General features: G+C 36.4%; 2 protein-coding genes across 4 annotated transcripts; both read right to left on the bottom strand.

The window, feature by feature from the left end:
* Positions 1 to 742: 742 nt before the first annotated feature.
* Positions 743 to 11,663, bottom strand: LOC132299495 (leucine-rich repeat receptor protein kinase HPCA1-like). Its single transcript, XM_059796164.1, has 19 exons — positions 10,119 to 11,663; positions 9,482 to 9,602; positions 9,309 to 9,380; positions 8,372 to 8,443; positions 8,203 to 8,274; positions 7,514 to 7,675; positions 7,345 to 7,419; positions 6,790 to 6,861; positions 6,615 to 6,686; positions 6,425 to 6,493; positions 6,208 to 6,282; positions 4,547 to 4,618; positions 4,263 to 4,394; positions 3,639 to 4,120; positions 3,287 to 3,442; positions 3,049 to 3,185; positions 2,678 to 2,897; positions 1,615 to 1,850; positions 743 to 1,480 (listed from the first exon to the last, which is right to left on the bottom strand). The coding sequence occupies exons 1-19, from the start codon at positions 10,198 to 10,200 to the stop codon at positions 1,007 to 1,009; spliced, it is 2,853 nt and encodes a 950-aa protein (XP_059652147.1). The 5' UTR covers positions 10,201 to 11,663; the 3' UTR covers positions 743 to 1,006.
* Positions 11,664 to 12,349: 686 nt separating this feature from the next.
* On the bottom strand, positions 12,350 to 24,089 carry LOC132299496 (leucine-rich repeat receptor protein kinase HPCA1-like). Of its 3 annotated transcripts, XM_059796166.1 has the most exons (20): positions 23,891 to 24,089; positions 23,155 to 23,221; positions 22,011 to 22,131; positions 21,838 to 21,909; positions 20,867 to 20,941; positions 20,698 to 20,769; positions 19,676 to 19,837; positions 19,509 to 19,583; positions 18,976 to 19,047; positions 18,802 to 18,873; positions 18,604 to 18,672; positions 18,385 to 18,459; positions 17,047 to 17,118; positions 16,756 to 16,890; positions 16,110 to 16,588; positions 15,815 to 15,976; positions 15,578 to 15,714; positions 14,872 to 15,091; positions 14,146 to 14,381; positions 12,350 to 13,295 (listed from the first exon to the last, which is right to left on the bottom strand). In XM_059796166.1, the coding sequence occupies exons 2-20, from the start codon at positions 23,213 to 23,215 to the stop codon at positions 12,822 to 12,824; spliced, it is 2,841 nt and encodes a 946-aa protein (XP_059652149.1). In that variant the 5' UTR covers positions 23,216 to 23,221; positions 23,891 to 24,089; the 3' UTR covers positions 12,350 to 12,821. The 3 variants fall into 3 exon arrangements, with proteins under 3 accessions (XP_059652149.1, XP_059652148.1, XP_059652150.1); XM_059796165.1 differs by lacking the exon at positions 23,891 to 24,089 and having other exon boundaries at positions 23,155 to 23,861; XM_059796167.1 differs by lacking the exon at positions 23,155 to 23,221 and having other exon boundaries at positions 12,351 to 13,295.
* Between the last annotated feature and the right edge of the window lie 2,150 nt (positions 24,090 to 26,239).

The raw sequence follows: 26,239 nt of genomic DNA on the forward strand, positions 1-26,239 counted from the left end.
GATAGGATGAAATCTATTTATTGCTATAGGTTTCGTAGTTAGGGTTTTAAGACGAATTATCTTAGTACATTACATATAAACATTGGAGGAAAGTGTGTAGAGTCATTTTGAATTGGAAGCAAGAGGGTACACATGCTTGAGAAGTCAGTGTGATCTGTTGATTGTACTGCATTCCAAAAATGGTTTTTTAAATTCCCATGGTTAGTGTACTGTGAACCCTAACTCAATTATATGAGTGTTTGTCCCATGAGCTTATTTTGAATGTCAATATCATTGTGTGGCAAATTATTGAGAAAATGTACTGGGCACATCATTGGCATCACACTTGAGAACCATGAAACTTGGGGCATGAAGATTGATCATGGAATCGATAAGAACAAGTGGTACTTCTCAGCCCTTCTGGTGAAATCAATGGAGAGAGAGAGAGAGAGAGAGAGAGAGAGAGAGAGAGAGAGAGAGGGAGAGCCAGCAGAATAACCCAAAAAAGTTGCTGAAAAAATAATAATAATATTCCAATAAATCTACATTGCCCAATCATCTCGGTTGAAAACATCATGATGGTTTTCATCCAGTGTAAAACCATCTGGTTAATACAGACTGTAGTCCCAATGTTTATTTATTTCTCTATTTAAAATGTCCTCCAAAACAAAAGAAAACATTAAAAATAAAATAATAATAATAAAAAAAGGAAAGGAAGGACAACCATACTGAAGAAACCTGCAACCAAGGATACAAGGGAGGATTACAAATTGCCACCCGAATCTTGGCAGTGTACCAGAAGCAATAGCGCATTCCATGAAAAATTTACAACAAATCAATTGAAATATAGTTACTTATTCTTGCTCATTTCTATAAAGTATCCAAGATTTGCAACACACTCAATTAAAGTTTGGATCTTAGATGTCGTAAAAGTATCACAGGCTCTAGGCAATTACACATACTCAAATAAAGTCAGAGAACCAGCTAACTGCAGCCAATTTTGAGCATTCAAAATGCATGGAGATACTCACTGGGGCTCCAACTTTGGAGGAACAAAACCCCCACTGTAGGCAAAGAGGTTCTCATTACTGTAAGGGTGCTCGAATCCCTTACTCGTGCTTTCATAACTCACCGAAGTGGATGCTGATTCAGCATTGGGATTCAAACCAGCCAACTGCATGATGTTCTCGATCTCTTTCACCACTTCACTCATTGTAGGCCTGTCAGTTCCTGATTCTGCAACGCAACTCATTGCCAGATCCACGAACTTCTCTAAACCTTTCAGTGAGGTGGCCAAACCAATGGCCGGATCAAGAATTTCGTGAAGGTTGTATAGATCTTTCGTCTTATCCATTGCTCGCTTCACCTCTCTCACGATGTATTTTCCTTTCTCGATGGGACCTCTTCCGGTTATCAACTCCAGCAGTAGCACTCCAAAACTATACACGTCAGTCTTCTCCGTCAACTGTTGGGTCATGTAATATTCAGGATCCAAGTAGCCCTATATAAAAAAACACAAAAATAAATAAAAAAATAATCTACTCTTATTATTGGAATGAAATTTAAAGCCATCACTCTTATTTTCCCTCATATGTAGCAAAACATTTTCTTTTAATTGGAGGATAGCTTACTGACCATTGTCCCTTTGACTTGAGTGCTGACATGACTCTTTTCTGGGTCACCCATAAGCTTGGAGAGACCAAAATCAGCAACTTTTGCATTTAAGCGCTCATCCAGTAAGATATTATTTGATTTGATGTCTCTGTGAATAATCGGAGGGTCGGCATGAACATGCAGATATTGCAAACCTCTTGCAGCTCCAAGGGCTGCTCGGAGTCTCCGCACCCAATCCAATCTAATTCCCGACTTCCCTGCATGAATAATATGTAGCAATCAAGGAGAACTGAGTTAGGAACTTGTCATCTCCAAAGAGCATGATAAAAACTGCTTTATCTGTTGGTGATGTGATAGGTATCTTATGCAATGCTTACTACTGTTTCTCATGGTACATTTTGTTGCAAAAATTAACAGAAAAAACAGAACAAGAACACAATCAAGAAAATAAGATTTATGTGGTTCACCCAAAACCTGGGCTACGTCCACGGAGTTGCAGGGATTTCACTACAATGAGAAACGGCACACAATTACAGAGTTCAGTAGTTCAGGATTATTTATATACCACTGCCCGCCACCATACTCCTATAGACTTAGGCTACATAACAAGTGTGAAAAACTATAATAGGACCCCAGAACCCCACCTTTCACCTAAGGTAGTCAGTGACGAGTTATTTTGTCCAGTTAAGCATTCTGTGCTCCACAGCTCCACACTTCCCATCACATTTCCTCCCCAGCAATGTGTGGTATTACAGAAAATGGAGTTCGGGACAAAGGCCTCTGCTGCTTATGTAAAATGGTAGGGAAATCTTTTGTGGCTCTACATTGGATATCATCTATATCCTATGGATGGCAATGAAAATAAGGGTACTAGAAACATTAGATTTCAAGTTCTGATAGAAGTGAGGTTATGTAAGCATTGTACTCCTGTTCTCAAAGATGCTGATTGTTTTCTCAGCTAGGTTCAAGGTATTTGGTCACATAATTAGTAATGCTCTTACTCTAAAGGACGATAAGTAACCAAAGCACTAGAAGTATCAGAATTCATATTGGGTGAACAAGGTTACTAAATGAGTAAGAGTACCTGAAAGACTATCCGTCAGTGAACCATTTGGAATAAACTCATAGACCAGCATTTGTTCACATTGCTCGAAACAGAAACCCACAAGGCTGACAACATTCTTGTGATGAACCCTCGATAGAAGCTCAATCTCAGTTTTGAACTCAAGCCCACCCTGCATTGATCCCTGTTGAGCTCTTTTGATGGCAACCAGCTGCCCAGTGGCAAGAGTTCCTCTATATACCTATAAACATCATACCAAATTCAGAATCTGGAGGAATATACTCCCCATAGGAGAGAGGTTTGATTCACTTGGGTGCGACCAGGTGCATATTACCAGAAAAGAGAGACCAACAAACAATTTATTTACAAATAACAAGAAGATTGAATCTGACCTTCCCATAACCACCAGATCCGACGCTGTTGGCGTCTGAAAAATTGTTAGTGCATTTCTTAAGTTCTTCAAATGAAAAACATCTTGCTCCTTTCAACTGTGGAATGCTACCACTGTTTTTATTTGGATCCCAGGATGCTGCATATATGTGACAAGAAGCAATAAGTAAGACTCATGAATCCATTAAAGGAGGAGTTATTTCATGCTTTGCTTTGCTTAGACTAGTTTTTTTATCGTACCAAAAGGATTGTTTTGTTTGTTAGCTCTTTCAGCTCTTTTCTTTTGATGGAAAGCATAAAACCCTGCAAGGAGTAATAATAGCACAAGGACAGATGCCCCGGCTGCTGCTCCAATGATAATGCCAGTATGAGAGTTTGTTGCAGAAGATGCTTCTCCTGGATTAGAGAGAGAGAGAGAGAGAGAGAGAGAGAGAGAGAGAGAGAGATTCATAGCAATGAGACATGAAAGAGAGAGAGAGAGAGAGAGAGAGATTCATAGCAATGAGACATGACAAACATTATTACAAATTTCCATTACATCTATTTGAAAGACTTCTGAAAAACAGATTAGCTTGCATGAAATACTTAATACCTGCAAAATCGTATGATGGGTCAGCAATGAAATAGAAGGGTTCAAACTCGGGTGGGGGTTTGAATGTTTGGTTGCTTAGTACGAACGCAATTTCAAGAATTGCTGTCCGATTGAAACGGTCTTGACCAGATGGAAAAACCTCCAGTCTCAATTCAAGGTAATCATTCAAATTTGTAGTTGGATTTCTCAGAGAAACCGAATCCACTGGGAGAAGACTTGACTGAAAAGATTCCAGTAGAGCGTTGTGGAGAATTTCATAGATACTAGTGTTTCTCAGGTTGGAGAAGGAAGGAGATCTGAAGAATAGAGTGCCCATGTATGGATATGCACATTTACAGTTGGGACTGGAAATTTGATCTGAACTGCACTTTACAGGCAAACAGTTATTTTCAGGTGTTGAATATGTGGAGTTGGATTGTGTAATGGTGCAGTATGGTTCTGTAGTTGCTGTTGTTTCCTTACAAATTGGGTTGTTTACAAGTCTGCAGAGAATAATAAACACCAACGAGGTTATAAAATTATAATAACCAAACAACAGTAAATAGATTATATCCTCTCAATTTAACTTTCAAAGAGTCAAATAACCATTAAAATGGACAGATGAATCAAAGAGTATAGTTTTACATTAACTCAATGTTGTATCCCGTTCTTTGTCTGAAGGCATCAATGAGATTGTCTTGCAAATCTACTTGAAGTTGGTTGCTGTAGGGGGAACCAATGTCCAAGGTGCCATTTATCTTATTTTTCCTCAGTATGCTGTCACCATATGCCAAAACAACGCATTGGTTATCACAATCATAAGATAAGACTAGAACCAGTTGTGTTCAAATCTAAGAAAATTACAAGTTTATTTGATTGGAAATAATGAAAATCCATTGTATCAAATGCAGTATTAAGCTGATACTCACACAGTCTGCAGTTGAGGAAGGCTAAAAAGGGCAATTGGAAGTTCTCCTTGAAGTTGTGTTTGTTCCATCATTCTGCCAGTACAAGTTCAGCTGATTATATTTACAGTTAAACTCATTTATGCAGACAACGCAGAGGGGCAGAGAGAGAGAGCGAGAGAGAGCTCTACTTGTATTAGACTAACTTTTATTCCCATGCTATGAGAAAGGGGGAAAATTAGGTGAAATTTTTGTGAGACCCTTCATCCTATGGCAATTTTAACTGTATGCTTCCTTCTCATTCAATGATTACCTTCTTCTCAAGGATTTTGCAAACAAATATAATAAAAAAGTAATGCATATATCAATTTTCCGTAATATTCTTAGGTAGCTTGTGCTGATGTTATCAGAGAAAACACATGAATTCCTTTTTCAATCTTCTCCATACAACCCTGGGAAAATTTTGGAGACATTGTTACAGTATCAAGCCATACAGCCAGTCATGTTAGGATAAAAAATCATATAACTTGGAGGCCTAGATGTATTGTAAACAAAGTTAAAGGGATTTTTTTTTATAACTCGGAGGCCTTGATGAAATCAAAACTCACTATAAAGGGGAGAATATTACTCCCAAGTTAAAAATCAAAAACCTTTTGTCAAAATCTATGAACACATTCATGCACAGGACAGAATCCAATACTGTATGTTGTTTATTGATGACCCTGTTTCATTTTCCGTAGCTACCATATTCTATATCAACAGGTCAGTGGCCTAGCGGTATCAGGCCCCTACTTTCCAAAGGAGGTAAGGGGTTCGAACCTCGGTGGAGGCATGTGTGTGTGAGTACTCACCAACTAGGGAAAAAAAAACTATGAATAGTTGCTTTAGAATAAGGGGATAAAACAAGTACATTAAGGAATTAATGAAAAATGATTGAATCAAAATTTCAATTAATATATGAGAGAGATGAAAACTAAGAGGATCCTACCCATTGATATTTTATTTTATTTTATCTTGGCAAGAAACATATTCACACACCCACTTGCCCCTATGGGGACTTGAACCCTCGACTTCTACTTTGGAAGGTGAGTAAGTACCACTAGGCTACAACCTTTGGTGGTTTCTACCCAAATATTTGACTCGGATAGAAATCGAAATGCCTATTTTTCTAATTAGTGCATATATTACTAACCGACCATAAAGCCAGCCATGCATTATGGAACAGAGTGCTAGGAAAAAACCATAACATAACATCTGTAATTTGTGTAGCCAAAATGACTATAGATTGTATCGTTTTTAGAAGGACGTGTGGTAGATAAGAAAGAACACATTTGTAAACAGATCTATTCACCCATAAACTGAGGACAGAATGAGAGGAAGTTGGCAGACATGGTTCAGTTTTACGTAGCAAAGTCCAATAAATGCACCAGCAAGGAGCAAGGCATTTTGAATAGTAGGTACTTCAAGGGAAAGAAGGCTACAAGCACAAGATTGAGATTGTTAGAGAGGCATGCTTACTGAGAATAGTATATAAGACCGTGGATAAAGTGAAAAGTTCAAAAACAATCTGTGTAGCGTGTGATTTGAATTAATTGCTATTGATTTAAGTCATATGCATGTGTCAGTGTGTGTGTGTGTGTGTGTGTGTGTGTGTGTGAGAAAGAGAGAGAGAAAGAGGGACATACAGTGTTGTCAAAGACTGTATGGTTGAAAACCACGGAGGAACATCTGATATGTCAAAAGTATTATTGCTCATGTCCCTGCAATTAATCTGTTGGTCAAAGAATGAAATGGAAAGCAATACTTTCTGAATAAAAAATATTCGTTTGAGAAAGAAAGCATTTTTGGTGGGTGAATCAAGTGGCTTTATTTTCTGGAGTTTGTAATATGGTTTATACTTACACATAGTTGAGGGAATTCATGCCAGTAAGATTGGGAACAGGACCAGTCAGTTTATTATTGGACAAGTACCTGAAAGTGGATAATTAAAAGCCTCTATTGGTAAACAAAAAAAGCAAATGCAGGATAATGAGGAATTTCTAAAAAACAAGTATAGAGGCTTAAGTTGATGAGTTTTTTCTTGTCTACTTACAGCTCACTGACATGCGAGAGGTTGTTGAGGTTTGATGGGACGGATCCATTTAATGAGTTTCTATCAAGGCGTCTGTTGCCAAAACAAAATATTCATCACAAAAACATTCGCATTATTTCACAGAAGCAATAATTTTTAGCATGATTTTGCTTGGGAGTGTGACAGAGATACTCACACTACCTCCAGCGACTGCACAAGTCCCAAAGTAGCAGGGATTTCGCCAGTGAGATTGTTGTTCTCGAGAAGCCTGCTTAAATTAAATTATATTAGAATATTGAAATTAGTGTACCAAAGTAGATTAAGAAACTAAAGTCAGTTTGGAAGAGTTTCTATGCGATGTAGGGTCTCCAGAAAACTAAATCAAGAGTAAATTCTTTTTATTCTTTCCTTTTTGAGGGAGACTACAACAATAATAAAATCCAAGCTAAATGTACTGAACACAAATCAAAGAGCAGTCAGAAGAGGCCTTATACATAGAAAAGAAAGTGTGTTCCAACGGAACAAACTCTCAATGATTCAATGGCAAGATTCAGAAGAAGACTTCAATTTAAATATGTAAATATACACACACATTTCTACCAACATTTTTTATTTATTTTTTCAATATGAAAATTTGACAACTCTCTTCTCTTCTAGTCTTGCAAAGCAAGTATACAAAAATGTAGGTGCAGCAGCATCTTAAAGACTCAAATGTATAAATCTTGTAATTGGAGAATTCAATGAAACTTACAAATGTATTAGCGTCATGTTTGAGCTAAAAAGCTGGGATGGGATTTCACCAGAGAGCTGATTTATTCCAAAATGACTGTAAATAACAGATAGAAGCTTAGGTAAGCAAAACAAATTAAAGTAAGAGAAGAACTAATTAGCTCAAATATATAAAAAAAGATTGGACATACAAGTGCTTCGTATGAACAAGCATATCTAGACCAGGTGTGGCCCCATTAGAGACTGGGATGGTTCCTGTAAGCTTGTTATCAGCTAGATCCAACCAATAAAGTTTTGATAAGTTTCCAATGGAAGGTGGTATTGATCCGGTGAAGCTGTTGGAATTTAGAGACCTGCAGAATACAGAAGGACGATTAATTGGAATATAGAAAAGGGACTGCACTGGAAAAAGTAATCAAAATCTCGTGTACCAGCACACTTCGACTGGAACATGTGGAGCGTTCACATGTAAAAGCATAAATCTTATCAACCAAGATGATGAATATTTTGATGCAAGATTAATTACAGAATAGATCCTTCAAGCAATTCTGAATTCTTAGAAGCATGAAAAGGAGCGGGGCGGAAGTAGCTTTGGGACCAGAAGAGTGAAAGTGCTTAATCTTTAGTGAGTTTAAAGTTTTGGGATGCATAGGATAGGGAGAGCTGAGATAAAAGAATTAATGTTTTACAATAAAATTGAATTGTATGAATTAAAAAGAGGTATAACTTCAAATCAGAGTATGAGGAGGGGCGATAGTCAATTATTGTATACAAATTGATTAAAGATAGTTCTTTCCATTAAATATTGATCCAATAAATATTGCAGGTTCATTAACCTTCAAGTAAAATGGAAGAAAAATACCAAAGTTGAAATCCTTACAGAAAAACCAGCTGTGTTAGAGATCCTATAGTGTCTGGAATCGGACCACTGAAACTGCAACCAATTAAGATTCTGCCATGCAAGTAGAAGCGGTTGTTTTATAAGAGGATTCCAATCAGCCATGTTAGTTGTTAGCTAATACTCTACATATCAATCAATATTTCCTTACAAGTTGGACAAGTTCTTCAAATTTCCAATTGGAGGAATAGATCCTGTCAAACCCTTGTTGTATGAAAGGTCCCTATATGCAGAAGCTGATAATGAGATATTACCTCAAAATACTTACAAGAAACAAAGATAATTTCAGGTAGTCACAATCAATAAAGAAAAGCACAACCAAAGTCTATTGATGGTAGTTTATCATGTCAGATTAGGCATTGAAGTCAAATATACACAAATATCCATGGATCTCTGTTTGCAGGGAGGGAAGGAGAAAGAGAGAGATCGAGTACACATCAGTCATCGTAACAAAGTGAGAGTTTCCACTATTATTCTGGCCCACATCTGTAATTATAACTATAACAATGTTTTTATTGATATAAAGAACAACTCCTACGTAGAATAGTAGCACTCTAAATTTAATATTAGGTCATTTCTTCTTGAAGATTTTACAAAGTCATCAGTTGTTACCTGGAAATGATATTTATCAGTTGTGACTTCGTCATAGAGGTGTTATTTGCTGAGCCTAACCCAGTAGTTGAAATGAATATATTTTGTTTTTGATAGCTTCTATGACCTCATTTCTCTTATTACTTTGGTCACTACCCTTTCTTCCCCCATGACAGTCAACCAACTTTTGAACTCACATTACCCCAAATACAGACATTCCTTAAATTCTTTGAAAATTTAAGTGTTTAGTTAGAAGAAATATAAGCTAATGACACCAAATAAAGAGCATATTCATAGTTCTATTATGAAATTCGGAAATAGTTAGCTACAAGGAGCATCTGCTAAGGATAAAAAGATCTGGCAAAATTATGGCATCCCAAAAAGTCAAAGAAGAATAGCAGTCCACGAAGAACAATCGAAACTGAACGATGGGGTTAGTCAGTTATATATTGGATCAATTTGTGAGAGAAGATAAATAGTGCAAATAGAAGACCTACAGAGTCTGTAATTCAGATAAGTTTTGGAGGTCTCCAGACAGCTGTCCAGTCAAATTCATGCTTGCTAATGTTCTGAAATTGAAATTTGTTAGATTAAGCTCGAAAGTACGAAAATGGCAGAATTATCTAACTTCTGTAAGCATCAAAAGATGAAAACAAGTTGAGCGAGATACATCGAAGTCACACGTGAATCGGTACATGTAATGCCTTCCCAATTATCACCACATGGATCGAAGCTTACCCAACTGGGTGGTGTGTTCTTCATGCCGGACATGAGTGCCTTTAATGCAGCATCTGCATCAAAGTTAAAAGGAAAGCCAAAATAATAACAATAAGGTTTTGTTGCCGGAAACCACATCCTCAAGCAGAAACTATTGAATCCACTCCAGATTAATGGCAGAACATATGTTGAGTTCATACAACCAAATTTCTTAAAATTTCAAAATTCAATCATATGGGAACTGCAAGAACTCAAATTTCTAGGAAACTATACTAAGCCTTACAAATTTTGCTTAGTGAAGCTGACTTGTCTGGATTTGCAACCCACAAAAAGGGTAAAAAAAATGCATACATAAATTATAAATCCATTTCTTTGATTTCCTTCATTTTCTCTGCGACCAAACAGCAAGCAAATGAAAGACTTCAAAGAAAATGAAGAAATTTGTAATAATGAGGACTTGGAAAGGAAGTTAAAGTAGAGTAGGTTGCAAACAGATATTTCAGCTCTCACATAAACATCTGCAAACACTTTAAACATCAAACACTGACTAAACAAATGAAAAATTAGAAATAAGAATTAAACGAACTTACAATCTTGATTAGGCTGCTGCGCTGCTATAACCAATATTTGGATGGAAATAACCACCATAAACACCTGAATTCTTGAACCCATTACCAAAATATTATGAAGTTCAAATCTAAAAAGCTATTTATTTCACTTTCCAATATTCATTAGCTGAACAGTTCGAAAAAAATAATATTCATTAGCTGAAACCTTCAGCACAAGAAATTTTCTTAATGACACTTGTTTTGTCATTTAATTCTATTGTGTTCACACATACAAATGCAATTAGTCAATAATAGCATTCTACACCAAGTCACCAACTCTTCCCACTTTTGCAAATGCCTGTAGTATATCTATCATTTTATGAATGTATATTGATAAATAACTTATTTATTCTCATCAATACAAAAAATCACCATCAAATAAATATCTCTTTGAAAAAATAATATAAATGGCTCATCAAAAATTCAAAGTCAATAACTACAGTGTTTTTTTATTATTTTTTATTTTTTATTTTTTTTTAACCCTATTTCAACAGCTTGCTTTTGGTAGTGGGTATTTGAATACTTCCTCAGGAAGATGAAAGGCTTAAGCCCGTATCTGCAAATTGACTGTAACTTGTTTTGATTTCCTTTTTCTTTTTGAGTTAATCAGTTTCTTCTTGGGTAATTTTCTCCTAAGAAACATTCAAAACAAGTTGCCCGTTTCTTGCAAGTCTTACCCAATTAGGGTTACGACTTGCAAGAAAGAGATGTGAACGTAATGAAGTTATGTGAATAAGGGGATGAAGGTGAAGTGTGAACTGATATAGACTTCATTATTTTAGTCAATTTTAGACAATGGGTCTCTTTTTTGTGTAATCGTTAACACAAACACCACCACTACCGGCGGCGCCATTACCACCATCCCCTACAACCACCACCACCATGTATTCCGGCGAATGAACGACCACCTACACCGCCATAGTCGGTGGTGCCACCACCACCACCGGCGCACCTGGCAGCTCGTCCTCTGCCTCGACTCCTCCGTCCGCTCTTTCAAATCTGCCATCGCCGCCGACCTCAGCCTCCACTCCCTCCCCTTCCTCCCCGCGCCGCCTCTCGCCAAGGTCTCGCTCGAGAGTCGTTGACAGAGAGAGGGAGAAAACCGTGGAGTGAAAGAGATTATGAGAGATGGAGAGAGAAAAAATGATGAGGGAGGGAGAAAAGAGTGGCGCGAGAGAATAAAAAGAAAAGGCAAATGATGAGAGAGAAACAATTCATGATAACAGAGAAAGGCTCATTTGTTTTGTTTTGTTTTTTTTTTTTTTGAAATTATATGAAAGTCCATTTTTTTTTTTTTTTTTCTTGAAATCGTTTATATTTATTTGTTTAAATTATGGATAATGAGACAGTCTCAAATTCGTCCCAACTTCAAAATGACCAAAAAAAAAAAAATCATATTTATTGTCCATTTCATATTTGTGTTTTACTTTTTTAAATTTGTTGTGTTTATTTCATTCCGTGTTAGATGGTTCGAACAAAATCTGAGAGAGGTAGACCGCAAAAATTACACTTTTCTTCTTGATACCGCTAGGTCACTGGCCCATTGGTAAATATGATTTTTTGTTTATAGTAAGAGTTGTAATGATTTTTAAATCATATATATAGTTATTTTGCTATTTTGTTATAATAGTGTTTTTATTTTAAATGAACAAATATCATTTAATATTTTTGCTTGTTCATTTTATTTTTAAGATTACCAAATAGCTTGTGTTTGAAAGTATCCACCAAGTGTTCAAGAAGTGTGAAAGTGAGAGTGTCCAAAATAATAAATTTTTATTTACAAACAAGGGTCGAACATGTGTCGGGGGAGTGTCCGATGAGTGTCGGTGTCCGACACAGGTACGACTCATTCGGAAAGATATCTGTGCTTCATAGCAGTCAGACCATTGCCAATCCTACCTAACTCAGTTATACTTGGAGCTTTTGCTTTTGAAATGCATTAACATTGTGTACCAAATAGTTGAGGAAAGGGTGCTGCAAAATAAGCAGAACAAGTGTACTTCTCAGCCCTGCTGGTGCTGGATAAAGCAAAGAGTTGGAATTATAGCTGTATGGAGTTTTATACAATGAATACATGACATGATTTTATAATATATATATGATGTTGTAAGAGTTCATATACATGAATTCAGTAAGAAAGATGCTTATTTGACTATTTTGGGTAATCTTTTGCCTGCATTTGATGCAACTAAAAGTACAAAATAATTTTTTTCAATAGACACTGCAACAATCCACATGACCACACTTCAGATGAGTCTTCCTTCCTCCCTCCATTAGCATCAATGCAAATGCAAAGGTACCACACATACAGGCACCAACACCAACAAAACCACCACCAAGCATAACAACCCAAAAAAAATTTCCTTACAAAAATATTAATAATAACCCCAATAATGCATTCCATGAAAAATTTACAGCAAATCAATTGAATTATAATTACTACAACAAATATATATATATTTTTGATAAGTACAACAAATATATTTTTCATTGTACCTTTTCTGGTTCTTTTATATAAATTATATAAGACTTACAGCACACTCATTTTTGTTATTCACAAGCTATTGCTGTCCTGGAAGTGGTGAATGGAGATGGAGGACCGAGGTATGCTTCAGTCACTGTTTTGGATCTTCAATGTTGCATAAAACACCAACCAGTTTCAGCATTCAAAATGTACAGAGATACTTACTGGGGTTCTAACCTTGAAGGAACAAAACCCCCACTGTAGGCAAATAGGCTCTCATTACTGTAAGGATGCTCGTATCCCCTACTCGCGCCCTCATAACTCGCTGAAGTGGATGCTGATTCAGCATTGGGATTCAAACCAGCCAATTGCATGATGTTCTCAATCTCTTTCACCACCTCGCTCATTGTAGGCCTGTCAGTTCCTGATTCTTCAACACAACTCATTGCCAAATCCGCGAAATTCTCTAAACCTTTAAGTGAGGTGCCCAAAACAATGGCCGGATCAAGAATCCCGTGAAGGTTATACAGATCTTTTGTCTTATCCATTGCTCGCTTCACCTCTCTTACAATATATTTTCCTTTCTCGATGGGACTTCTTGCAGTTATCAGCTCAAGCAGTAGCACCCCAAAACTATAAACATCACTCTTCTCAGTCAACTGCTGGGTCATGTAATATTCAGGATCCAAGTAGCCCTGTATAAATAAATAAATAAATCTACTTATATTCCAAAACACCAAAGCAGAATTGTAGAATCACAATGAACTAAGTCCTATTGCCATTGTATTAATATGCTAAACACTTGGGATTCATTTTAGCAAAAGAAAATGATATGTTTCTTTATCAATGATAAACCAGACATTTTGCACACCACTACGATGTGCTCTCTCTGGTATCAGCTTTTGAGTTCTGTTATCAGAAACTGCAGGGTCATAACCGATGACTCGCTCATAAATGTGACAAGTGTTACCTTCCAACAGTTAAGTACTGTATGTGCATGTGTGTGTTTGGGCTCGGCCTAGAAGCAGAAATTACTGCTTGAAAGTGGGAAAATGTACTTGATCCTGGATGTATTAAAAAACTCTCTTTCTTTTTTTTGATTTCCCAACTCTCTCTCTTTTTTTTCAAAAAAACACATGTATTAAAGCTTAAATTCATACTTCACAAAAGTAGGGAGATGACTCCAGAAAATCTACTCCCATGTTTTGATATCTATTATTCATGTGTTGGTGCAGAAAAATAGATGCCTTCTTCTAATTTATTCTCTCCAGGGGAGGGGAAGTTGTATTGGACAGAAACCTACTGAATAATTTGGTTGTCTTGTGCTCCAATATGAGTAATGGGTTTCCGGCTATAACCATTTCGTGACACCTTCAGTTTTATAAGAGCCACTCATGATTATGAAGTCACAGAATAATGAATTTTAAACTTGACTCTAATGAGCTTTACAAATGAAAATTAAAATCCATCACTCTCTTTTTTTCCCCTCATCTGTGGCAAAACATTGTTCTTTCTAGAGCAGGGTTTGGAGGATAGCTTACTGACCATTGTCCCTTTGACTTGAGTGGTGACATGACCCTTTTCAGCGTCACCCATAAGCTTGGAGAGACCAAAATCGGCAACTTTTGCATTTAAGCGCTCATCTAGTAAGATATTGTTTGATTTGATGTCTCTGTGTATAATCGGAGGGTTAGCAAGAACATGCAGATATTGCAAACCTTTTGCAGCTCCAAGGGCTACTCGGAGTCTCCGCGCCCAATCCAATCTAATTCCCGACTTCCCTGCATGAATAATATGTAGCAATCGAGGAGAACTGAGTTAGGAACTTGTCTTTTCCAAAGAACTCAATAACAATTGCTTTATCTGTTGGTGTTGTGATGGGTATCTTATGTAATGGTTACTATTGTTTCCCATGGTACACTTCCTTCCCAACAAATTACAATGAGTCTGTTAGTGCAGTTCACATCTGTGGGATTACAGAAAATGGAGTTTGGGAAAAAGGCCCCTGCTGCTTGTAATTAGGTAATATGGCAGGGAAATCCCTTGTTGTTCTACATTGGACATCATCTATACTCTGTCGATAACAAAGAAAATAAGGGCACTAGAAACATTAGATTTCAAGTTCTGATAGAAGTGAGGCTATGGAAGCATTGTACTCCTGTTCTCAAAGATAGTGATTTCTGATTCTGCCATTTCGTTATTGTTCAATAAGTAACCAAAGTGTCAGAATTCATATTGGATGAAGAAGGTTACTAAATGAGTAAGGAGTACCTGAAACACTTTCTCTGAGTGTGCCATTTGGAATAAACTCATAGACCAGCATTTGTTCACCTTGCTCGAAACAGAAACCCACAAGGCTGACAACATTCTTGTGATGAACCCTAGATAGAAGCTCAATCTCAGTTTTGAACTCAAGACCACCCTGCTTTGATCCTTGCTGAGCTCTTTTGATGGCAACCAGCTGCCCAGTGGGAAGAGTTCCTCTGTATACCTATAAACATCATACCAAATTCAGAATATGGAAATTGTACAGTCCAGGATTAGTTTGGTAATACTTTCTGAGGTTGACAAGTGTTAATAAAATGAGTGATGATACACTCTACTGAATGGGGAGCTGAACAGGCTCGTGTTTGATGCATTTAAGTGGGTAGGGAATAAACATATTTTTTAAAATAGAGGTAATTACTCCACAAATCTAGGAAAACTAAATTTACCATGACATGGTTGAAATTTTCACAAGTTATTAAAAGATGGGTCATGTATTCTTCATAAAGAAAAGTTGTAATATACTTCTAATTTAAAAAATTCATACAATTTTTGCATTTGTGCAAGCTACATCTTAAAGGATAACTATTGGACTTGTGGGGTGGGTAGGGTCGATGGTCTGTAACTTTGGGGTGGCTGCTATACCAGGTGCATATTACCAGAAAGAGATACAAACAATTTATTTACAAATAACAGGACGACTGAATTTGACCTTCCCATAACCACCAGATCCGATGCCGTTGGCATCAGAAAAATTGTTTGTGCATTTCTTAAGTTCTTCAAATGAAAAACATCTTGCTCCTTTTAACTGAGGAATGCTACCACTGCTTTTGTTTGGATCCCAGGATCCTGCATATATGTGACAAGAAGTGATGAATAATACTTATGAATCCATTACAGAATTAATTATAATATGCTTTGCTTTGTTTAGACTATAATTTTATCGTACCAAAAGGATTGTTTTGTTTGGTAGCTCTTTCGGCTCTTTTCTTTTGATGGAGAGCATAAAACCCTGCAAGGAGTAATAATAGCACAAGGACAGAAGCCCCGGCTGCTGCTCCGATGATAATGCCAGTATGAGATGACTTTTTCGTTCCGGAAGATGTTACTCCTGGATAAGAGACAGAGAGAGAGAGAGAGAGATGCATAATAATGAGACATAACAAACACTATAACAAATTTTCCATTAAATCTATGCAAAATAATTTCTAAAAACATGTTAGCTTGCATGAAATACTTAATACCTGCAAAATAGCCATATGGGTCACCAATGAAGAAGAAGGGTCCAAACATGGGTGGGGGTTTGAAAGTTTGGTTGCTCAGCACAAACCCGATTCCACTAATTTCTGTCCGACTGAAACGGTCTTGACCAGATGGAAAAACCTCCAGGCTCAATACAAGGTAATCAACCAAATTTTTACTTGGATTGCTCAGAGAAACCGAATCCACTGGGAGTAGACTTGACTGAAAAGAATGCATTAGAGAGTTTTGGAGAATGGTATAGATACTAGTGTTTCTCAGGTCAGAGAATGAAGGAGATCTGAAGAATAGAGTGCCTGTGTATGGATATGCACATTTACAGTTGGGACTGGAAATTTGATCTGAACTGCATTGTCCAGGCAAACAGTTATTTGCCAGTGTTGAATATGAGGAATTGGACTGTTTAATGGTGCAGTATCCTTCTGTAGTTCCTGTTTCCTGACAAATTGGGTTGTTTACAAGTCTGCACAGAATAATAGACACCAACAAGGTTATAAAATGATAATAACCATGTTACAGTAAATAGATTACATCCTGTCCATTTAACTTCCAAAGAGTTAAATAATCATTAGTTATTCACTACCATCATGGATATAAAATGGTCAGATGAATCAAAGAGTATAGTTTTACATTAACTCAATGTTGTATCCCGCTCTTTGTGTGAAGCCAGAAATGAAATTGTTTTGCAAATCTACGAGTTGAAGTTGGTTGCTGTAGGTGGAGCCAATATCCAAAGTGCCATTTATCTCATTGTTCCTCAGTATGCTGTCACCATATGCCAAATCAACACATTTGTGGTTATCACGATCATAAGACAAGACTAGAACCAGTTGTGTTCAAATCTAAGAAAATTTACAAGTTTATTTGATTTGAAGTACCAAAAATCCAATTATCAAATGCAGTATAAAAGCTGATACTCACACTGTCTGCAGTTGAGGAAGGCTAAAAAGGGCAACTGGAAGTTCTCCTTGAAGTCTTGTTTGTTCCATCTTTCTGCCAGTACAAGTTTAGCTGATTATACTTGCAGTTAACTCATTTAGACAGACAACAGAGAGAGAGAGAGAGAGCTCTACTTGTTGATCTATCTGGATCCTGGTCTAATGATTACCATATTCTCATGGATTTCGCAACAAATATAATAAAAGAGTTATGCATATATTACTTTTCCGTAATGATCTTAGGTGCCTCATGCTGATGTTATCAGAGAAAATACATGGATTCCTCTTCCAATCTTCTTCATAAAACCATTGGAAAATTTTGGAGACACTGTTACTATATCAAGCCACCCAGCCAGTCATGTTAAAATAAATAACATAACTTGGAGGCCTAGATGTATTGGAAACGATGTTAATGGTTTTTTATTTTTATTTTTTGTAATAGACTATTATTCTGTCCCACCTTGATGAAATCAAAACTCACTAAAAAGGGGAACTCTTTAAGTTTGAAAATCAAAAACCTTTTGTCAAAATCTATGAACATATTCACAAAACAGAATCCAATACTGTATGTTGTTTACTGATGACCCAGTTCCAATTTCCATAGGCACCCTAGATTAAACTATGAATAGATGCTTTAAAATTAGGGGTTTAATCATTAACGACAATAACTAATGAAGGACTGAGATATGCACACAGTATAATTTAATAAAACATGTACATTGAGGAATTAATGAAGAATGGTTGAATCAAAATTTCAATATATGAGTGAGATGAAAACTAAGAGGATGCAGTAGATTTGACAGACAAAAATCGAAACACCTATTTTTCTAACCAGTGCATAAATAGGAAGCTAAAGAAAATTTGTACACACCGATGATAAAGCCAGCCATGCCTTATGGCATGGAATGCTAAGGAAACCAGAACATAATGTTTGTAATTTGTGTAGCTGAAATGACTGTAGATTGTATGGTTGTAGAAGGATGAGTGGTAGATAAAAAAGGACACGTTCGTAAAGATATCTATTCACCCATAAATTGAGGACAAAATCATATGAAGTTAGCAGACATGGTTCAGTTTTATGTAGCAAAGTCCAATAACTGCACCAGCAAGGAGCGAAAACCATGGAGGGACTTCAAGGGAAAGAAGGCTAAAAGCATATGATTGACGTTGTTAGAGAGGCGTGATTACTAAGACTTAATAGTATATAAGACCATGGATAAAGTGAAAAGTTCAAAAACAATTTGTGTAGTGTGATTTGAATAAATTGTTATTGATTTAAGTTATATGCATATGAGGGAGTGAGGGAGAGAGAGAGACATACAGTGTTGTCAAAGACAGTATGGTTGAAAACCATCGAGGAACATCCGATATGTCAAAAGTATTATTGCTCATGTCCCTGCAATTAAACTGTTGATCAAAGAATGAAATGGAAAGCAATACTTTCTGAATAATATATACATATATGTATTAGATTGAGAAAGAAAGAATTTTTTTGAGGGTAAATTAAGTTGCTTTGTTTGATGGAGTTTGCTGGACTTACACATAGTTGAGGAAATTCATGCCAGTAAGATTGGGAATAGGACCAGTCAATTTATTATTGGACAAGAACCTGAAAGTGGATAATTAAAAGCCTCTCTTGGTAAACCAGAAATGTCAAAGCTGGATTGTGAGGAATTCCTAAAAAACAAGTAAAGAGGCTTAAGTTGATGAGTTTATTTTTTTTTTTCCGTCTACTTACAGCTCATTGACATGCGAGAGGTTGTTGAGGTTTGATGGAACGGATCCACTTAATGAGTTTCTATCAAGGCGTCTGTTGCCAAAACAGATGTTCATCACAAAAATATTTACAAAATTTCAAAGCAGCAGGATTTTTTAGCATGACTTTGATTGGGAATGTGACAGAGATACTCACACCACCTCCAGAGTCTGCACAAGTCCCAAATTAGCAGGGATTTTGCCGATGAGCTGGTTGTTCTCAAGAAGCCTGCTCAAATTATTAGCATGTTGAAATTAGTGTACCAAAGTAGAGTAAGAAACTAAAGTCAGTTTGGAAGACTTTCTATATGAAATAGGGTCTCCAGAAAATTAAACCAAGCATTCCTCGTAAGCTAGGATAAATGCCACAAAATGGGTAAATTCTTTATCCAGGCTAAATGTACTGAACACACATCAGAGAGCAATCAGAAGAGGCCTTGTACATAGAAAGTTTATGCGTTCCAACAGAACAAACTCCCAATGATTCAAAGGCAAGATTCAGAAGAGACATCGATCTATATGTATATAGACACACATTTCTATCTACATTTTTCTTTTCAAAAGGAAATCTTGACAACTCTCTACTTTTCTAGTCTTGAAAAGCAAGTATGCAAAAATGTAGGTGCAGCAGCATCTCAAAGACTCAAATGTATAAATCTTGTAATAATTGGCCAATTCAATGAAACTTACAAATGAATTAGAACCATGCTTGAGCTAAAAAGCTTGGATGGGATTTCACCGTTAAGCTGATTGCTCCCAAAATGACTGTAAATAACAGAAAGAATCTTAGGTAATTATAGCAAATTAAAGAAAGGGAAGAACTAGTTAGCTCAAATATATAAAAAGATTGGACATACAAGTGCTTCGTATGAACAAGCATATCTAGACCAGGTGTGGTCCCATTAGAGACTGGGATGGTTCCGGTAAGCTTGTTATCAGCTAGATCCAACCAATAAAGATTTGATAAGTTTCCAAGGGAAGGTGGTATTGGTCCAGTGAAGCTGTTGGAATTTAGAGACCTGCAGAATACAGAAGGACAAGTAATAGGACCTATGGCCAAGACATGGAACTGCAGTGGATAAAGTTAATCAAAATCTTGTGTACCAGCACATTTCAACTGGAAAATGTGGAAGGTACTCATGTAAAAGCATAAATCATATGAATCAAGATAACGAATATCTTGATGCAAGATTCATTACTGAATAGATCCCTCACTCAATTCTCAATTCTTAGAAGCATGAAGAGGGTGCGGAAGTAGCTTTGGGGCCAGAAGAAAAGTGCTTAATCTTTAGTAAGTTTAAAGGTTGGGATGCATAGGGAGAGAGAAATTAAAAGAATTAATGTTTTACAATAAAATTAAATTATATGAATTAAAAAAAAAAAAAAAAAAAAAAAAAAAAAAAAAAAGAAGGTATTAACTCCAAATCAGAGTGTGAGGAAGGGCAATAGTCAATTCTTGTATAAAACATCTTTCCATTACATTTATAAATTGATGGAGAAAGTAGTTATTGACCATTTTCTTAGCACTTCGTGCAAAGTTTGTAATCAATGTGCTTTTTGGTTTTTTATAACATCAATTATTTCGGAGGATGAAACAGTTTGAGGCTTTGAGTAATATGATGACTTGAACTTGTATCAAGCTGATTTCAAATCCCATGATGAAGTCATGTTCATAATCTTACAAGGTTTGAGTAATGTGGGACTTTGCTTCTGGAGTTTGATCGCCTGAAAAATTTATGCAATTATAGACTTTTACTTCTATTAAATGCAAGTTGCTTTCCTAAAACCATTTTGGTTTGATGTTTTAATTCAATAAAGGTAGCAGGTTCATTAGCCTTGCAGTAAAATGGAAGAATAATACCAAAGTTGAAATCCTTACAGATAAACCAGCTGCTGCAGAGATCCTATTGTGTCTGGAATCAAACCGCTGAAACTGCAACCAACTAAGATTCTACCATGCAAGTAGAAGCGATCGGTTTATAAGAGGATTGTAATCATCATGTTAAATGATAGCTAATACTCTACAATATCAATCAATATTTCCTTACAAGCTGGATAACTTCTTCATATTTCCAATTGGTGGAGGAAGAGGTCCTGTCAGACCCTTGTTGTATGAAAGGTCCCTATATGCAGAAGCTGATAATCAGATGAAAAATACTTAAAAGAAACAAAGATAATTTCAGATAGTCACACCCACTAAAGAAAAGCACAAGCATAGTCTACTGGTGGCAGTTTATCATGTCAGATTAGGCATTGAAGTCTAATATACACACTAATACATATGGAGCCTCTGTATATAGAGAGTGAGGGAGGGAGAAAGAGAGATATTGAGTATACATCCGTCCTCGTAACAAAGCAAGAATTTTCACTATTATTATGGCCCACATCTGTGAATAACTATTACAATATTTGTATTGTAATCTAACATAGTTCAGGTCTCACCAACAATTGCAAAGAAATAAAGAGAAACTCCTACGTGGAATAGCAGCGCTCTAAATTAACTGAACTAATATTAGGTAACGGATTATTTTGTTTTATAGATTTTGTTTTTAATAGCATTCTATATCCTCATTTCTCTTATATTTTGGTCATTATCCTTATTCCCCACATTACAGTCAACCAACTTTTGAACTCAAATTACTTTGTAAAGGAAAATGGACTAATCACATTAATCCAACTACAAAATTCTTTGAAAAGTGAAGTGTTTGTTTAGACCCACAAACATAAATAAATGATACAAAATTAAAGATTATATTCATAATTCTACAATAAAATTCAGGAATAGTTAGCCACATGGAACATCTATTAAATAAACAGATCCTCCAAGCATGTGGGATGTGTCTCATGATTGCTCCACAAATTGAGGGGAAACTATGTTAGAGAGGTGCAGTCTGGTAAGAAATATGGTATCCACAGCAGTCCAGAAAGAATAATTAAAACTAAATGATGGCTTGTTAAGTCAGTTGTATATTGGACCCAATAAGTGGGAGAAGATAAATAGTGCAAATAGAAGACCTACAGAATCTGTAATTCATATAAGTATTGGAGGTCTCCAGACAGCTGTCCAGTCAAATTCATGCTTGCTAATTTTCTGAAATTGAAAATTGTTAGATTAAGCTCAACAGTATCAAAAGAGCAGAATAATCTAACTTCTGTAAGCATCAACAGATGAAAACAAGTTGAGTGAGTTACATCGAAGTCACGCGTGAATTGGTGCACATAATGCCTTCCCAACTTTCACCACATGGATCTAAGCCTGCCCAACTGGGTGGTAAGTTGTTCAAGTTGTCCATGAGAGCCTTTAATGCAACATCTGCATCAAAATTAAAAGAAAAACCAAAAAAATAATAATAATAATAAATAAGGTTTTGTTACCGGAAACCACACATCCTCAAGCAGAAACTACTGAATCAACTCCAGATTAATGGCAGAGCATAGGTTGAATTCATACATTATGAATGCTTTCCTATTCAACACATACATGGAGAATGGTAGGACCCAATGGCATGTTCAGTATTCCAAACAGCAAAAGAAAGGAACCTTCCATATTACCAATCTTATTGTTGGATTTTTCAAAGTATTTTCTTGTTCAATGTCCTGTCATGTAACTCATATTTAAAGAGCTCTACAATCAATACCATTTTTTTCGGTAAATAATAATCAATACCATTTTACCATCAGTAAAAGTACATTTTTATGCCCAAAATGTTCATACAACATATAATACCATATCTCCTGAGAACAGCCAGAAACATGCCGCTTGAGAGTCTACTTTCTAAACATGATGACATTGGAAGCAGACAATATGTATTCATTTCAAACAACACGCTAAAAGGGAAGAAGGAGGACCTTTTATATGAAGTTAGTGTCGTTACATGAATGCGGTGACATGTTCCTATGACAGTGATCTGCAAACTTTTCTATGGAAGCTATTCCTGAATATTTTAGATAAATTATCTAGAAAGGTAGAAATAAACTCTTAATTGTCTATATACAAGGTACCACTTGAGAAAAACAAGAGAAGCACAAATTGTCAAATTTAAAAAATTCCATCATTTGGGAACTGCAAGAACTCTTAATTTCTAGGAAACTAAACCGAGCCTTAAAAATTTAGCTTAGTGAAGCTGACTTGTCTAGCATAAATTATAAATCCATTTCTTTTCATTTCCTTCATTTTCTTTGCAACCAAACAGAAAGAAAATGAACCGAAAAGGAGTTAAACTAGAGTAGGTTGTAAACAGATATTTCAGCTCTCACGCATAAACATCTGCAAACACTTCAAACATCAAACAGTGACTAAACAAGAAAATTGGAAGTAAGAATTAAACTAACTTACAATCTTGATTTTTCCTCTGCTGCGCTGCTATAACCAACATTTGGATGGAAATAACCATCATAAACACCTGAATTCTTGAACCCATTACCAAAGAACTATGAAATTCAAACTTCAAATCTAAAAAAACCCTTTATTTCACTTTCCAATATTCATTAGCTGAAATTTTCAACAGAAGAAAGTTTCTTACTGACAATTACTTTGTCATTGACTTCTATCAAACACATACAGTGCTCCAATACAAAAATAGGACTCTACACCAACTCTTCCCCAATTGGCAACAGCCTTGAGTATAAAAATTTATACACAGAAAAATAATTTATTTGTTCTCACCAGTACAATAAAATCACTACTCACCATGATAAAAATTTTCTCACTATAAAAAGAAAATAAATATAACCCAGAGGCTCTTTGGTTAGCAGTTTTCCTCAATGATTTAAAGTCAAATGACAATAGTTTTTATTCTATTCTCTATTTTTAAATGTCGAAGTAGGGAAGTCTCCTATTTCTGACTTCTTCAAGAAGATGACTTCTTTTGATTTCTTTTTCTTTTTAAATCATGAGTTTCTTCTTGGGTTATTTTCTCCTAGGAAACATTCAAACCCAGTTGTCAATTTCTTGTGATGCTGGGTTTAGCAGAGAAAGGGATGTGAATGTGATGCAGTTAGGAGAACTGATATATAGATATACACGTACATGTGTGTGTGTGTGCATATGTAGGTAGGAAATATATATGTACCTAGACCACGAGGAGCTTTTGAATCTTTCAACGGCTTCTCTTTCACTACTTGGTCGTTTCCTTGATGTACGGAAAACTAGTTTATTGAATCTATAGCCATTTATAGAGAAGAGATGTTGACCTTGATCAACCCACCTTTTGGCCCACGCGTCCTCGGAGCTTCAAAGTTCAAACTACAGTGCTTGCTTTCATCATGATGACCTTGTTGAACTTAAAAAAAATAGGGAAAAGTACAAAGACACCCCCTGAGGTTTGGGGAAAGGACAAGCAGAGGAAAGTTGGCCTATTTTTGGACAATGACATCCCTTCAAGTTTTAAAAATGGACAAAGAGACCCTAAAGATGGTGAATTGACCTTATTACCCTTTCAAATAAAATTAACACTTTAATTGACTTAAATACCCTTTTATTAAACCCAAACCCGAAACCCAACCCGAACCCGCCTGTGTGTGTATTATTCAGTTCACCAGAGGAGAGAGAAGGGAGATCAAATGAATGGTGGTTTGTGACTGCGATGGTGGGTGTAGAGAGGGGGAAGAGAGGGGCGGCCATAGTTGAAGAGATGAGGTGAAGAGGAGAGAGGAAAAAGATAGGAGAGAGATTGTGGTGAGGGCTGCTGTAACACCCCCACATTTTCCCCGCATAAGTTGATCAGGCTTATACACGAAAAACGAGGGATATCAAAAATAATTGGCAATATACAAGCATGGAATACAAAATGATGGAAATAAAAGAATTTAGACAGGAAAGGAACATTAAATAATACAACATCCATCCATCCTTTATTTCATACAGTACTTCATTACAACTTGGAAATCCTACGTCAGGGATCCCTAAATATAACCCTGAGAGTTCAACGTCAAAAGTAATTAAAAACTGAAACTGAAGTATTACATAAAACTTCTACCCTGCACTGGATCGTAAGAGTAGATGAGTTCGGATGATGGTCCCACACTGCTAACCTCAGCCTTGAAACGGATACTGACCGTATCCTGAAATAACAACAATGGTGGGTCAACCCCACGAGCAAGTCCTCTCTACTATGACCCAAATCAGAGAATCAAATAAATTAATCATTATGAATCGGATGAGTACTATATCTGTATACATCCTACGGGAACTATCCGATGTATAACATGACCTCAACCAGAATAGACGGTGATCACTTAGACTCATACTAGGTGGTCAAGTGTCGCCTTTCCCTACCCGGGAAATCAGCTATTATACATGGTGCACGGTACTGACAACACAGACTATAACGAACTACACAGTGATAACACCTCGCAAAGTACTGATGAATATACTGAGCATATAAATTAGGCAACACATGCCAACAATATTAATAAATATACCGAGAATATCAATTTAGGCAACACATGCCAATAATATTAATAAATATACCGAGTATGTCAATTAGGCAACACATGCCAATAATATTAAACCACATACCCCGACAGCCACACATCTGTCTATCGCAACGAATGCATAAGGTATAAATGAGTCTAAACTTATTAGTCAGCTCACATGGTTCTATATGGCAACACATCCATATAATATAAATGCGACATAATAAACAGTCCATTTATTCCCTGAAATGCACACAGCATAATAATCATGGTTTATATACGATTAACAGTATAAATATTCCATAATATATAATGGGTTATTTATATGAATAAAACCAAGCACTAATTAATTTAACATTAATGGTTATTACAGTTTACTAAAATAATACCATTAATAGTCGTTAAATCAATTACATATGTTTACTAGCGATTCGCACTTTAACTGATACAATTAATATTTAGAAATATTAATCGGACAATTATAATAATTAACGAGAAATAAAATAATAATATAATGTCCCGTTAATTCCAAAAATGCCAACCCGAGGCCCCAAAATGTATAGTGAAGGTCCTGGTAATGACAAAACAGTCCCTAGGGGTATTCTGGACCTTTCCAGCAGCCGCAGAGGCCCTTCACGCGCCCCCACGCGCCTCCCAGAGCTCCCCACACGCGCCGCCAAGTTTTCCCACTCTCCCACGCGCGTCTGGCATCAGCCACGCGCGTCTGGAGCGTTCCACGCGCGCGCACGCGCTGCCACGCACGCACTAATGGTACCTTGCTGACGCGGCGGCTCCTGATTCGGTGGTTGCATGGACTTGTTGTGGGTGCGCTACACTGGATAATTCTATCTTAGTTCTCCTAATCCAAGGGTCCTGGTTCGCGCGTGCACCATCTTATGGTGTATTGGACTACACCGAATCAATCTGCTGATTAGTTACTCATCTAACGGCCGGATATCCATGCGCACAGTAACTATAGTGCGCCGTATCACACCGGATTACTC

The sequence above is a fragment of the Cornus florida genome, unplaced genomic scaffold (genome assembly GCF_030987335.1).
Source record: "Cornus florida cultivar Cherokee Brave unplaced genomic scaffold, ASM3098733v1 CherokeeBrave_3.0.0_Hap2_Chr03, whole genome shotgun sequence".
NCBI classification, from domain to species: domain Eukaryota; kingdom Viridiplantae; phylum Streptophyta; class Magnoliopsida; order Cornales; family Cornaceae; genus Cornus; species Cornus florida.

Bases quoted from the DNA above. Each gene is read 5' to 3' on its own strand.
- LOC132299495 (XM_059796164.1), bottom strand. From the start codon at position 10,200: ATGGGTTCAAGAATTCAGGTGTTTATGGTGGTTATTTCCATCCAAATA. The intron at 7,420-7,513 runs GTATGTCCAATC...TGTTATTTACAG, and splicing joins CTTGTTCATACGAAGCACTT to TCATTTTGGAATAAATCAGC. The intron at 1,481-1,614 runs GTCAGTAAGCTA...TTTTTTATATAG, and splicing joins CTCAAGTCAAAGGGACAATG to GGCTACTTGGATCCTGAATA.
- LOC132299496 (XM_059796165.1), bottom strand. From the start codon at position 23,239: ATGGGTTCAAGAATTCAGGTGTTTATGATGGTTATTTCCATCCAAATG. The intron at 19,584-19,675 runs GTATGTCCAATC...TGTTATTTACAG, and splicing joins CTTGTTCATACGAAGCACTT to TCATTTTGGGAGCAATCAGC. The intron at 17,119-18,384 runs GTATGTCTCTCT...TTGTACTGGCAG, and splicing joins ATACTGTCTTTGACAACACT to AAAGATGGAACAAACAAGAC.